The sequence below is a fragment of the Sturnus vulgaris genome, chromosome 8 (genome assembly GCF_052056855.1).
Source record: "Sturnus vulgaris isolate bStuVul1 chromosome 8, bStuVul1.hap1, whole genome shotgun sequence".
Taxonomy (NCBI): Eukaryota; Metazoa; Chordata; class Aves; order Passeriformes; family Sturnidae; genus Sturnus; species Sturnus vulgaris.
The window spans coordinates 11,233,590-11,249,523 of NC_142250.1; the positions used below are offsets into that span (position 1 = coordinate 11,233,590).

Sequence of the window (15,934 nt, forward strand, 5' to 3'; positions counted from 1 at the left end):
CCTGTGCATCAGCTTTGAACCTTGAGTTGTCTGAGACGATTCTGTAAGTATCAACAAAGTGCTGTATCTCAATTTTACCTTTTAATTTCTAATTTAATACAGCACACCAAGGTACTCTGAAACAGCAAAAAAGTGGCAGTTAACCTCCCCCTTGATTCTGGGGCACCAAAATTTTAAAAATACACAGTAATTCAAAAGTCTTAGTGACTGCACCAGGGAGGTTTTTCCATCTCCAATAATACACAAGGCTGATGGAAAATGGAACTACTGAACTCTTTATAGTGTACACTAGGTAGAAAGTTTGGCTTTAAACCTGCATCATCACAATGCATTACTGGAAAACTAAGTAGTGACTTTTAGAGGAATACTTCCTCTAAGAATCCTCTGTCAAGCCACTGTTCTCATCAGTGGGTCAATAGCTGTCAGCCTGAGCCTTCAGTACCAGAACGTACTGCTAATCACTTCCTAATTGCCCAAAGGTGTACAGGAACTGCAATTCCAATAACCCTGGTTTAAAAAATTACAGTATTTATTGGCAGCAACTACTACAGCAGAAGCTACCATGACTGTAGGAAAAATAAAACACAAGAAAAGAAACCGTGAAAAGGAAAAAGAATTGGGAATTTACTAGATATTCTGTAGTCCAAGAGAGGCATGGAACTTCTCCTCCCATTTTTAACTGCCATTAGGCTCTTTTGGGGCTCAAATACCAGAATAACTCTCCCAAGTAATTTAAAATCAGCAATAGCATATGACTCCTCTCCCCAAGTCCAAACACTGTATACCTAGGAACCACAACAATCTTCTGTGGTAATCATTATTTATTTTCTGTTTAAATCACTAAAATTTGCTTTATTTCATGCTCTAGTTTATATCACTTAACAAGACAGATGTCTTCAGCATTGCTGATGAATTTAAAAAAAAAAACAAAGCCAAAGTAAAACTTCCCCTTTCCCACAAAACATGAGATATTTTCAGACACACACGGATGCATATTGCTAAATCTGTAAAACTATATTTAAGTGATGATGATTATTGTTCCAAGTAACCCCAGTAAAGTTACCACTAGAGACAAAATTTCAAGTTCAGACAAGGCAAGATAGTAAATTTACATAAGGCAATAAAGTTTGTACTGTCTTATAACAGATATAGATACATGCAAGCACTTAAACAGCAGGAATGTAACAGTTGTCAAAAACCCACTGCTTTTTCAGTAAGAAACCTTCAAACATGTAACAAATATGCATCTATAGTTTTATGGATTAGAGTATTAGATTATAGATTTATATGGATAGAAAGATAACATTCTGTTCCTATCTTATTTTTTAAAAAACACTTACTATAAGCCCTTGTTAGATGTTACATGGAATAAACGTTATTCCATACATTCAACAATAACAGTAAATGCCTCATGACTACCACAGGTAGCCAGTGATACTACCTCCTCCCTTTGCATTTTTAATGTCAAGGACAAAATGAAGAATAAAGAGAAATTAATTTTTTTAGAGATAAGAAATCTACATCCTTCAGATCAACATTTGACAATTCTGACATGAAAATGTCACACATTTCAACTTCATTTTTTCTCTAAGTACCTGTAACCGTAAAAGTTTGACAGAGGAATCACTGAAGTTTGGAGAAAATATAAAAAACTCTCTTCACAAATACTGAAGCTGTAACAGTTAACAATTCATACCCTGATCCTTCAGGTATACATATACCAAAATGGAATCCAGAACAAAGTAAAGTAATCCTTTAGGAAATCAAACACTCTCCTGAGGAAGAAAACCAAGCAACCATAGTCCATCTATCCTCCAGCTTAGTCCCTGTTTCACTTTCCTTTCATTTCCATTTAACTTAGCAAACTAAGTCACTAGGCTCCAAGTCTGCAAACATTTTCAGCTCTGTAAAAACCAAATCATCATTAACAGTCTAACACTAATTGCCTACAGTCGAACATTACATGTTTTAGTTAACTATTCAGTGGTAGAGCTGCAGAACCTAATTTGCTATTTTCATGTTACTCAAAGCACAGAGCAGACTCATGGGCTGTGAGAGCAAGGTCTCCTACTGTAAATTTCCACCCTGAACAGATTCAGGGCTCACAGGTCAAAGCTGCCCCACAACTCAACCATCATCCCCAAAGTCTCCTCAACAGCAGCCTGTGTCTGGGCAGGGGACAGCGTCCGCTGCGGATCACGCACTGTGACATGTGCCAGCTCCATGTGCCAGCTGCTGCCTTCCCAGGGATTAGGGACCCAGCTAAAACCTCCCCTGCCTTTCCACCATGCAGGCAGCAGGGAGGCACAGGCACAGATGACACCTGAAACAGCACTGTGTCCTTGAGATCTCTCTTTAACACTTCATCATGAGTTTGATCAAAACCAGTTGAAGAGCACAAATGTTAGGAGAAAAAGGAAGAACACAAAAGGACAGTCAATATTAGGCTTGGTGTGCTAAACAATCACACCACATTGCCAAAATATTATCACATATGCAAAATAAATGCTTGCTTTTTCCTATGTATTAATGGATGAGTTGCGAGTGTTAGGTGTTAGCCCTACTAACTTGAATTTTGGGTTAGTTTTCTCTCTTAAAGCCAAGCACCCTCCAAGCCATAAACAAAAGGCATATGGCCTTCTACAGCCTTTGCAGCATGAAACCTTACACCTCTTCATTGCTGTGTAAGTAGCTGCACAAGCCTTCACTTTAATACTGAGAGAAACATGATTACTACTCATAGGAAACAAATCGACAAACTATGTTTTTTTCAGTATTAGCCACAATGCACATTCTTTTAATATTCACAATTCACTGCAAATATTAAACGTAGTCAGAAGCAATGAAATCTTGAGAGTAGGCAAGTGGCTTGATGCCAATTTCACATTCTTCTTGATTCCTCTTCCAACAGACACCAAGACACGGTGGCAAGAAAAAGGAATATCAAGAATTGTATGCAGGGCATTCAGAGCCCTCCAGCTACTGAAGGCACAAACAATTAACAACTACAGCTCAGGAACAGACACTGACACAGGATGGAGGGAACCGTCTGTTAAGCTCGTTATGAGCCACTGATCGGCCTGATGTCCCTGAGCACTTGGAAACATTTACTGATGTAATGGCTCCACTACACCATCACCAATGTGCTCAAGCATAAAGCTACATCACTTCACTCTGCAACTTGCAGCTGACCAGGCTAAAAGAAAGGTGCTTATATCACATCCCTCATTTCCAGGAAGAGAGCTGAACTGAGACACACAGAGTGTCTGTCATCTCTGGTTTGATCTGGGAACTACAGAGAAGTCACGCTTTTTTTCCAAATTAGAGAACAAATTTTATTATGCATTGGAAATGGAATGTTTTGATTGGTAAGAAGAAAAGGTTGCAGACTAAATTAGTTTGATCCATTTTCTGTCTGTGATTGGAGAACTGGACAACTCAGGAGAGAAAAAAAAGCCCATGGACACAAAATACACAATTTATTAAATGAGCAAAATGTACTTGAATTAATGCCTTGAAAAGCAGTGCCTGTTAGCAGGTACGAACAGAAGACAGGAAGATTTGACTCCCAAGAGGTTGAAAATTATTATAAATTCTTAAGTAATTGAATTCCCAACAAGTCTGCATGCAGGTGGGACAGACACTATTGACTCTCTGCAGATGTTTAAAGTGGCACCTTCTTTTGCAGGAAAAAAAAAATAAAACACAGAAAACTTTAAAATTATTGGAATTAATTTACTACCGTGACAGCACTATTTTCCTTAAGAATCATTTGTTTGTCTTGCTTCCTTTTCCAGCACCCTGATACAATACTATCCAAATTCTAAGGCAATTTATATGAAAAAAATGAATTTGTTTCTTACACAGTCTTAACTAAGTTCTCAATGACACTATGTCTCCATTTCAGTTATCCACTCTTCTAAACACTAGACAGAAGATTCCTCCGACGCTTTTTCTGCTCTCACATCACCGGGATGCATCTGTCAGTCAGGTAACACACTGTTCAGCATCTCCAACAGACCATTCTTTTCATTCCCTGAGCCTAACAAGATTTTTGTGGTTTCAAATCGTGCTGCTGGCACAACATCCACCAGTGGCTCAGCTCCAGCCTGGGAAAGGCTGAAGCCTACCCATGGCATTATTGCTTCTAACCTTGCACCCCTGTTTCAGCCATACAAGTAATTGCTCATACACTTTTTTCCACTGGGAAGATGTGCTACCAGGAGGCATTCTGAGAAGCTGTGTCATGCTTGGCAGCCAGTGTACAACTTACTAAAAAGTCCTTCTATTTAAATGGAAGTGGAAGCCTTTCAAAGAGGTGCAGGCTGGCATGGCCACCTTTCCTCTTGTACAGAAAATACTCACTGAACTAATCCCTTGCCTCCATCTCAGGCAATATTCTTAATGGTATGACAAGATGGCTTTTGAAGTAAGAATGTAACAGTGTTACCTCCTCTTCTAGTTCTCTGGCTAGCAATCACGAGATACTCTGCTCTCTCTCATCTTTCTTTGCACCTTACAGCCCAACATCTCTCAGTACCACCTTCAAATCAATCTGTCCAGTGTACCTGACCAAACCACACACAGTGTGCTCAGCCCAACTGCCTCCCCAGCAAACCTTCAGGGGGAAAAACACAATGGGCAGAAGAGCTGCTGCACTTTGTAGTACAAGAATTGTCAGAGCCTGACATGTGCACACACCTCTCATGGGAAGTCAATGAAAGAAACACATTCCTCTTCACTCCAAGCTCACAAGGGCATCTGTTGCTCAGAGTAGCAAGAGAAAGCCAGAAATAAACAAGTACTAAGTGTCATGGCAAACATGAGGGACTCTCACATGCCAGAAATACCTGTTTTCACCAACTTTTCTAGGGTGAGCTGCTATGCAAAAAAAATTAATGCATACTACAACACAGCAACATTAAGAATTGTCAAAACAAATGTATACTTAGGTTAAATCATTCTGTATTGAGACAGTACTCATGAATATTTCAAAAATCTTTTAAAAATACAGCAGCAGATTCTTAAATGAAATATGAACTAAGTTTGAACTTAAAGAACATTTTCTATTATTCTATTCTATTATTTCTATTATTACAATTAATAAGACCTCAGCAGTTTGAGTCTGAAATGGCTTCCTTGCCAACTGGTTTCTGCTTGCCTGTATGCTTTGGCCCACTTGAGAGGTATGCACCTTAACAAGGTTTTTTTTTCTCCACAGTTGTAACCAACTGTTTTCAATGCAAAGTTATTTCAACTTTTTAACCATGAAAACTAAGAAGCTGTCAAAAGCACAGTCTTTTAAAAAAACCTATTCATTGTCCAAGGCCATGAAGAAAGAATGATTTAAAAAGAATGGATTGCAAAATTCACTGTTGTATAGGAAAGGGGAATTACAGATTAAGGGAAAAAAGTTCCATGTGCACTGTACATGGACATACACAGTACGAACTGCCCTGTCATTAGGAAAAATATGCTGCAGAAATCAGATTCTTTCCTGAACACTGGGGTAATTTTCTGTATTGCCATTTTAGCAAACAAGTATAAACACTGAGATTTAAACAGAATTTCCACCATTTCAGACTTTCGAAAAACACCCCAGGAAAAAAACAACAGCCTATGCAATCTGCTACTATGGAAGTAGCAGATGAAAAAAAAAAAAAAAAAAAGGAGAACAATAATCACACCAGTTTGAACATGGGCTACTGATACAGCAAGAAAAATGTGTGTAAGGGGAAAGGGGATATCTTCAAAAGGGGAAAACTTACCAAAAGGCAACTAAAGAAGACAGGACCTGTGGATAAACCCCAGCTATCCACATACCCATCATAACTACCACCATGCAAACAAACCTCATAACACTGAAATTCTATGCACGTATTTTCTGGCAGACCTTTCCCCTTCTCTGCTATCAGTTTCTTAATGCTTTGACCCAGCCAGAGCACAGCTGCAGTTCTTTTTAATCATGGCTGCTGCCAGCTGTCTCCTAAGACTGCCAAATGCTCAGGCCTCATTCAGGTTCCCCCAACTCTGCTCCATTTTTGGACAGAAAATGACTAAACTGAAATTCTTTCTCACAAAGTAAATAACTTACTCTTAAAAATTCCACAAAAGAAGATTCTACTCTGGCCTAACTATTATTTTCAATGTCCATGTCAGTGTTAAACACACAACAATTCGAAAGGAATACCCTGACCAATCTGGTGGTCCAATGCAATTATGTAACAAACCTGCACTTGGGAAGTTGAAACTTAACTCTAAAGATAGGGCTTCCCACCCACATAAGCAGGATGCAGAGGCTTTGCACACAGAGTCACTAAGGTACTACCAGGACAGTGTGTCAGGAACAGACTTGATGCCTTAAACAATCTCCTTCCTCAAGGGCATCCATTTTCTCCAATTTACTCTCTGCACTTTTCCAGCAACCAACCACAACTAAATTCTGCATCCTGGGCCAAGAAGTAGCTAAGCACAGCCATATCCCTTTGCTCCTGCACTTTTAAGAACTACACTTGCCAGTTTGATTTGCTACCTATAAGTGCACTGGCCCAAAGTGAAAAATGAGGGCATTAAGAACTACCTGGAAAAACAAAAGAATCAAACAGCAGTCAACAGACAAATGCTCCTTTATAGCACCAAGAGCAAAACTACTGCCAGAACAAAACCTGTTTGAATATCAGTACATAGTAACAAATGACAAGATGAGGAATAGCTGTTTTCATTACTGCCCTAAATGTTAGGGGGAAAAAAAAATAATTTCTTCTTTGAATCTTAAAGAGCCTCCTCAAAGGTCACTGCCAACACAATAACCACAAAATCTGTACTTAACATTACAACACAGCAGAAAGGGACACAATTCTGACGCCATGCTGTAGCCTGGACCTGGAAAGGTAATTTAAGCCATTCAATTTCTCCACAGCAAGCAAAACACATTTTCAAGAAATAAATTCATAGGCTCTAAAACAAATCAGACTTAATCCATGCCCAATTAAAATACTTCTCTGTTAATGCATCATTAAATGCCTAATTTTTCCACTTAGAATTAATGCAGAAAAGCAATATTCTCTCCTAGCCCATATATTGGAACAAGAAGTATGCAGAGATGAGAAACATCTCTGAACCCAAACGCCTTCTCTGATGAAGAATATCAGCCTCTCTGCCCAGACTCTAGGAAGGCCTAAGTTACAGAGCTCAGCACTGTGCACAAAAGCCAGATCCCCATAGCATCCAGAGTCAAAATGCAGACTCACACTAAAATGCCACAAGTATTTCCATAAACTGAAATATCCAGAGTAGGCAAACTAGCTCTCCAAAGTGAAACACACCGATACACTCATGTAACTATGAAATACCATACCAGCTCCTAAAGTTCATCCAACTTTGACATTCATTTTCACCTGAAAAATTGTACTACATTAATTCAACCTACAAGCTAACAAATATTCTAAAACAGCAAACTTACAAAATTCACTCTGCAAGGTCATGTTTTTATACCAAAGCTTATGTGCAGATGAATACAGTGTGAAACACTATTTGGGTTCATGCCTTACAGAGTAAGTTTAACAGTTAAAAAGAAAAATCCCACCAGACTATTTAAAAAAATCAAAATATTGCTCTGAATGTTTTTACCTTACTCTACAGTAAGACTCTCCCATAGAAACCTAATTTTCTAGAGTAGCTGCATTTTTATTTTATATGAATTATCAGTGTGAAATTTTTCTAATGACACAACTTACTTTCTAGCTACCAAGTTCTCCCTACCTTCACAAAGATGACTTAACAGTAAATATTAATACTGGACAGTCTTCCATTGTTTCAAATTTGCCTAAACCACTACCTGCAAATTACCTGCCATATACAGGATTACTCAGACACTCTTCAGACAGTATTAAGTCTTGATCAAGCAACATTAGGGTAAGATTATGAGAAGCTTTCCACATTAAGAGCTTCTCAAAGCCTTTAAAATGAGATTGTTCCAAGTACTAGCTGAAGGCTATTAAAAAAAAAAAAAAAAGACCAGCAAGTTCTACCATTTTAAATAAAAGATATAGATCCTCAACTGTGTTACATGTCTGCACAACTACTAAAACAAACCCCCAATCAACTGCTTTTTAATACCAAACATCAGCTAAAATTAACTGACATTGCATCACCTTCATTTTAATGCCCAAAGAAGCAGCCACTGAGGCAGGATAATACAATTGGAGCAGAATTAAGTGTACCTCTCAGTTTGTGCATAGCCATGCTAAGTCACATTTTTCAGCTCAGTCAAATTCTTTGCATTACCTTCACCTACGTTAAAAATTAAGATACAACGATGGCTCACGCTCTCTGGGAGTCTTGAGACCTTTATTCATGTGCTGTCTAGGCAGTATGAGGACAAGGACTAGCAAACTGCACTTTAAAACAAATTAACAAGTACTTTCTTCAACATCAGTACCAACACAGCCTAGTTTCCCACATCCAGAGAGAGTGTTGTATGTGGGTTAAGGTTGAGCTCACATTGCAGTCTTCCTTACACTGGGAATACTCATGTTCTATCTGCCTGCTCCCCCTCCCAGCCCCCAGCCCTTTCTTTCGTTCCTCATCAGGAATAGTCAAGCTTCTATCTCGAGGATCTGTAAGCCCTTTGGATAAATCTGGTTGAACCTGGTGGAGTTCAAGAGTCACCAGGAAGGGGAAAATCATTATGGGGAGGGCAAGGACATGTAAGCAGTTGACATGCTTACACTGTTACACTCCTCCCAAGTCCCTTCTTCTTCCAGAACCCGACCCCAAATCAATCAAATTAATTCTCTGTAGTTTTGAAAGAGCCTCCCCATTAAACTTTACAACAAAGAACCCTTTGAAGTACCTACATTTACACAGGCTGACTATACACCACTATCTCTAATTGCTCAGTGTGCTGAGCAACGTCCTCAGAGACAACTTTTATTTATTTTGGATCAGTTTACACACAAGCATAACAGCAGCTTAAACCATCCGAGTTTTATTTACACTAGCTGACGAAAAGAAACACTACCACCAAGACTGCAGACTTTAAATAAGGGTAAGGAAACCAAAGACCCTCCCAGGATGCTCTGCAAAGATTCATTCTCAGCTGAATTTCATTTCTGAAGATATGAAAAGGGGTTTTATCTTTATTTGACTGGGTGTCAACAGAATGTAATAGACTCTGAAAGAACAGAACCATCAGATTAAGATACACCTTGTCCTTCACTACTTCTGGCTGAACTGCAATCGGTAACAAAAATACTTCAGAGAATCTTGCAGACCAGAAATTCTTCAGTAAATTGTTGTTTAAGTAACCTCTCCCTCTGCACTCAGACCACCACCACACTCAAAAGCTGGATGGGCTTATCCACCAAGATTCATCAGCTTCCTCCTGTTCAGAGCTGTGTATTTAAGATATACACGGTACTGTCTAGCAAGGAGTTCTAGAATTTAAATAAGCATCAAATTGGTGAGCTTTTCTGTGCTGTATATTGTATTTTATTATTTTCGACAGGACTGGAATCAGGAAGCAGTGATGAAACTGCTGAAGTCTGTTCCTCTCGGCCTTTCACACATTATGAATTTTCAGGGCTCTATCACATTTTCCCCACAGCTCTCCCATTTTCTTTTCCAACCTGAAAAAGTTCTGACAAAGATTGTCTACAATGAAACCATTTCACTGTAAAACCTGTTCTACTACAATCTCTTGTTAGCAACCAAACAAACTCACTACTATTTCTTCCCCTTAGAAATACTGGGGGATGAACTTACTCCAGTTCTTATGAAAACTACATTCAAACTTCAAAATCCCATAAGTTTTATTTCCAGTCTGAATAGTTAAAGATAGCTGCTGAAAATCATATGAAAGCAAGAAATATTTTAGCAGCAAAAATAAAGAGCAAGTTCAAAAGACAACTATACATCCTACTAACGTGCCTGTCAAACTACAGGTCAAATCAGGTATTTTCTGGGTTTTCTTGAACTAGATCCCTAACATATATATTAAAAATAACTGAACTGTGACTATCTTCTACTATTTGGTATCTTCTTGTTTACTGCATTAACAACTGAACAAGTCCACTCAAATTTCTAATCCCTGGGTTAGCTATATTTGAGAAATTAAAGTTATATATCTTCTATTCATTAAAATTTATTTTGATATCCCAGAGTAAGTCAGTAGATGTCATCTTCATCTAGGTTCATCTACTGTGGTCTTCTACCCAATTACAGAAGCTATGGTTTAATCAGCCCATTATATCAAAACCTCTCATGAGATATAACAACATCTGATCTTTTCCAAGAACGACTTGAAAAAAATTAATGTTCACCTCCAGGGACCCTGTGAACTCCCCTCTGAAAAGTATTAAGCTATCTTACAAACATTCCAGAGCCCAAAAACACCTCCAAAAGGAAGTCTGACAGAATGCAGTTTCACAGGGAGTTTTCTACGTACACACTGATATAGTTGTGTTAATTACAAACAGAAAATGTTTGTGCAGCTGAAGTTGAGAAAACTACTTTTTCCACTCAAATAATGAAACAAAGCATGGTCTAAGCTTCATGGCTGTAAACACATTCCCACACTAAATTCTACCACCACTAACTCATCACTATTCAAAATACATGTTTAAAAAACACAAATGCACTCAGCAATTTTAGAAAAGGAACGTTATTATTCTATTTTCTGGAATAACTGGACTGAGTGGACTGACACAGTGCACTGAGGCTAAAGCACTGTACCGCGATCTGCAGACACACGGGTTAAAGTGCCAAGGACCTCAGAGCAGTGTATGAAGTGCAGAATGCTTCATAATGCTTTTAGCTAAACACGGGATCCTCTACAATTGCTTACAATTAAGAATTGCCTCAGTTTTACCAGAACACTGAAACCATCCCCTGAAAACACAAAGTCTAAAGGGAGATTAGCAATAATCAGAGGAAAACAGAAGTATATGGACAGTTGAGCAAACACACCTGCAGTTACAAGTTTAGCACTGCTGCCCTTGCATTCTCCATCTTCCACAGTTTTGCTTGTGCTCTTTTCTTTCAAGAGAGGAACAGTATTGTCAAAAGGTATGCACTTGCTGGAGGCAACATTTTCTCCACTGTCTGGCTGATTAATTCTGCTGTTTGCTTCAAGTAGAGGAGTGAAGTCCTCAGACTGAGCAGCTTCACCAGGTTCCAGCTGAGAGGAGCTTTTAGCCTGCGACACATTCTTTGAAGACACAGGAAGAGATTCTTCATCACTGTCAAATCCAAATGGATCCTCTGTTACCTCATCTTCAACTTTGGGTTTCTTAGGAACTTCAGAAATATCTGGTTTGACACTGGGCCTCTTCTGTCCTAATTTGGCCATGAAGGTGGTTTCTCCCCATTTTGTACTAAGGGTGGTCCGTTTGTTGGAAAACACTTCATCAAACTTGGAACTGCCATTTCCCCCTTTCCGGCTGTAGGTCTTTCCAAATCGGGATGTCATTTTGGCTCCTGTTTCATATTCTCTGTTGTGATAGAAAGAAGAAACATCAATTCATCAGCCTTCTAGTATAAATGATTGGTACTTCCACTCTTTATTGGGCCTATGAGCACCAGGCATGTACATTGCACACAAGCAACAGATCTATCATCTGCTTCTTTCTAGACTCACTCATTTACATGGGACTGTCATCATGGCAAAAGGTTCTGCACTAAGCATCCACTAAAATAAATTGAAATTCAGTTGCTTGCACATTTATAAACCGATGGCACAATGAATCCTTAAGAAAAGTCTTCTAAGAATGATATTGATTTGCTCTAATTTTATATTTTCAAGTATAGAAGGCACTATCATAAAACATCATGAAACAACTCAGCAATATTTTCACCACATGTGAATACGCAGCTCCCTCCTAGAGTCCAAAAGCACAGCATGGCATAAAAAACACTCTTGCCAGTTAAATACAAAAACTGCCAGAATATTTCTCGTTGCTGTAGATGTATTTTAAGTACTAATTAATCACAACGATGACAACTCCATCCAATGTTCTTCTCTCACACTCATTTAGCAAGTGTTTTACTTGGTAACGTGATGTGGTTTTTGCCACCTGCATCAGTCCTGGTGCATAGCAATCTCCCACAAGTAGATCTGATTCATCAAGGGACAGAACAGGGACACTGCTCCATCCATTTCTAAGAACATGGAGGACACCTAAGCAGGCCAGCGCAAACCATTAGTGTTCACTGCTCGACAGCTTGCTCAGAACAGAAGTGTAAAATTAACAAATTCAACAGGAACACATTTATTAGCTCCTTGTATGTGTTCTTTTTCTACTTTTAACTGGAGAAGGAAGACAGAGCAGCAGGGGGATTTTTACCCAAAACCAGATAGTTCAACTACTGGATAAATGACAACAAACGCCAAATCCTCATATGTTTTGTGAACCACTGTTTCTCTCTTTTTTGGCCCAAACATCGATAGGAAATTGCAATTCTTTATAGTCAGCCTAAATCTAATCAAGTCCATCTTTCTCTCTGAAATTCCTGTCCATACTGGAAAAAAAGTCTGCTAAAAAAGACAGTTACTTAAGCTACAGAAAAAGAAATCTAACTTTTGAAGTGTTAACTAACTTTATATAAAGTATATGAAAATCGGCAGTTAAAATAATTTTTATTTAACTTATCATGATCTATTTGTTCAATACAACTGGTTTTATTATTATTCCCTAAATACGTTATATATTGTCATTCCTATTTTAGTTTTCATTTCAACACTCACAGTGTCTCAACCTGAAGTGTCACTCTTGCTTCTGCCAAAATTGCCAGTCTGCTTTCCAGAAATGTCCCTCTATCACTTGATTCTATCAAGACTGCCTCACTAATAATATTCTCCCTCTATTAGACCAGGCCAAAATGCACTCATCATGAAGGAGCTGAGCAATTCATGTGGAGAAAATTTATGGAGAAAATTTGAAGTGAATTAAAATGATAAAATTTGAACTTCAGAAGTTTACCAGGTAGAAGGCGATGCAAGGCAGAAGAGCCACAGGAACACCCACTTTGGGAAAGGCTCTTCCTGCCAGTGGTGCAGCCAAGGGAAGGTAAAGGCAGGTGAGCAGAGCTCTGCTGCACAAGCCCCCTCTGCAGAGGGCTGCTGGCTGCTCCTAGGGGACAGCACTCTTTAACCCCATCTCCTCTTTTCCCCCCACACATCACTGCCGAAATGCTTTTCTTCCTCCTCTATTTTCAATTTTCTATCTACGCATACTTTAGAAAGCAAACATGAAACTAAATCCAAATTACCAGTTTTATTTTGCTGATGCTTGTAAATGTTTGTAACAGTAACCATAATATTTTAGACCAGAAAGGCCAGGTTTTTGAGCTATAGAAACTAAAGCAAAATATTTATTAATATCTCAGTTTCTAACAACTTACAGGAAAGAAAAAAAATTACTTCACTCACCACTAGCACATTTTCCTCCCCTAAATCCTCAAGACTCAAATAAATATTTCTTATAATAAGCACTCAAATAAGTACTTTCGACACTACATTTCTAGCCTATGCAAAGATAATGACAGATTTAGATTATAGCTTGTGGGCTGCAGTTCCAAAGATAAAATTCCTGTAGTGAAGAGGAGCTCAGTTTCAGAAAGTAGAACCATATTTTCTTACGTATAAACTTTAAAATAAAGAGCATCTCATAAGAAGTTTTAAATCAAAATATCAAAACACAAATTAATACTCAATATGATGTGCACAGGTTAAAAGACGAGTATTAGGAAAATATAAATGTGCTATGATATAAACTCATATCTTAGATTTAAGGACATAAAGAGGTGTCTCCTTACAGGAGAGCATCAACAGAACAGGATTTTTACTCTTTACTTACAATTTTCTCTTGATTTTTCACTCAGAGGGAAATAAAACACTTGGTCAATTTCACTCTGTTTCCACTCCCTGCCTCCCTCGCCTGCATTGTGCTGCACCATTTGGAGCAGTGCAAGCAACGTAAATACATGTAAAAACCCGAAACAGTTCTCCCGCATTTCCCAGAGCTAACTCGACGGACCAGCTGGAGACAAAAAACCCAGTAATTCCCCAAGAAGCTCATCAGCCACCCCTACTCATCGCTCCTCTCTACACCGCTCTTCTTACATAATCAAAGGAAAGAAAAATAGGTTAAATGCACGGAGGCAGAAGGAGCTGATGAAATCCCACGGTGACAGTTTCTTTTTTCCTCCCTCCCCCTGCGGCGGGGGGGGGGGGGTGCGAGCGGAACCGGGTCACCCCACCGCTCCCTGATGTCATTTCCCTTCCCGCCCGGCCGCCTCCCCCGCCCCGCCGCACCACCGGCCCACATTACACAAGTGCCCCGGGCAGCCGCGGCCCGGCCCGGCCGGGCGGCGCAGCCCGCGGAGCCGCACTCCCCCCGCCCCAGCCCGCACTTCAACCCCGAGCGAACTCCCGCCCCACAACTTCGCGCCGGACCGGGGGCGGCGGCCCCACACGTCCCTCCAGGCGGGGCAGCGCCGGGGGCCGCGGCGGCGGCTCCTGCCCGTGGGGTGCGGGCCCCGCTCCGCAGTCCGAACGGCCCCCGCCACCCCCTTACCCGGCACCCACCTCGGCGTCAGCGGTAGCGGCGGGTGCCGGGCGCGGGCCCGGCCGATGTGGCTCCGGCCGCGGGTTCGGGCCGCCGAAGCGCCGCCTGCGAAAGGCGCTCAGCGTGCGGGACGCCTCCGCCCCTCCGGCAGCAGGACTCTCTCGGGGTGTCGCGGGCGTCAGGGCCCCCGGCGCCGCCTCCTCCGGCGCCGCTTCCTCCGCGCCGGGATTATCGCCGCGCTCGGGACGGGCCCTGGGACCATCTCTCCGCCATTTGCCCCCACTCCTTCCTGCCGTCACCGCGCGCGCCCCGCCCCCCGTCGCCGCGGCCAATCGCTGCGCGCCCCGCTCGGCCGCCCGCGCCGCCTTCGCGCCTGCGCCCGTCCGCGCGGTGGCCGGCGGGAGTTGTAGTTTGCGGCGCCGCCCGGGTCCCGCCGGGCCCAGGCACGGCCCCCGGAGTTGGCGGGCGGGTCCCCGCGGTGGGGCGGCCCGCGCCGGACGGAACGGGGTGGCCCGGCCTGGCGGGAGCCACCGCCTCCCCGCGGCCGCCTCCGCCCGGGCCCGCGCGGAGACTCAGAAGGCGGGGCCAGCGGCCCCCGCCGCTGGCAGCCGCGAGCGGCCCCACCCCGATGGCGCTCGGGCCCAGGTAGGTCCCGAGCACATCGAGGTGTCTCGGAGCAGAACGGCCCGGCTGGAGCCGCGGGAGGTCAGAACCCTGCCCGGGACTTCGTGAAGCCAGCAGGCGCTGAAGCGGCCCTGTGTGCACTCTACTAAAAGTTTGCGGCGCCTCGTCCAGGGCACACGAGCCCCTTGCGCTCACGGCCGCCCTGGCTGGTACTCACAGTGGGTGCACAGTGCCCGGCCCTCACATCCGCTCCAGGGAGGAAACATGCTCTGCAGAGAAGGCCCGCGGAACGAACACGGTGCAGGCCGTGAAATTGTGGCTTTCACATGCTCCCACTTCCACAAGCTGTTACATCCACCCACACGCGTTAGATTTATGCACACCTTTGAGGCTTTAATTAATGATACACACAGCGCAGAGAGAAAAAAATGCTCCACAAGGATTGTTTCGTGCAGCAAATACATATGGCCATCAAACAGTCACCAAATCCAACATTTTATATTCTGCAGGCAGTATTTTGTAAAATCCTTGTGGGATAGAAAACTAAGGATGCATGACCAGTAAAACGTTTTAAAAAACATTATCACACAGATGTAGTTTGGTCATTTTTCAGAGAAGTGAGGAACTCAGAAAAGTGAAATGAAATTCTATAACCTTGGAGTCTAAAATGGTTTCACAACACATGCTCATACTCAAGCCATCGTTTGAGGCTTTACAATGCAAGTCCCAAATGCAGAACTAAT

At 41.8% G+C, this 15,934-nt stretch overlaps 1 protein-coding gene across 4 annotated transcripts in view; it reads right to left on the reverse strand.

Annotated features, from left to right (window-relative positions):
* WAPL (WAPL cohesin release factor) overlaps window positions 1-15,934 on the reverse strand; it is a 136,216-nt gene that overhangs the window by 50,015 nt on the left and 70,267 nt on the right. The window contains exons 1-2 of one of the 4 annotated variants that reach the window (XM_014877985.2): window positions 14,588-14,835; window positions 10,969-11,492 (exon numbers count right to left, since the gene is read on the reverse strand). In XM_014877985.2, coding sequence (XP_014733471.1) covers window positions 10,969-11,470 — 502 coding nt within the window. In that variant the 5' untranslated portion in view covers window positions 11,471-11,492; window positions 14,588-14,835. Of the gene's footprint in view, window positions 1-10,968; window positions 11,493-13,856; window positions 14,132-14,587; window positions 14,836-15,934 lie in introns of those variants that run through there. The other 3 variants (XM_014877984.2, XM_088168825.1, XM_088168824.1) reach the window with 3 other exon arrangements.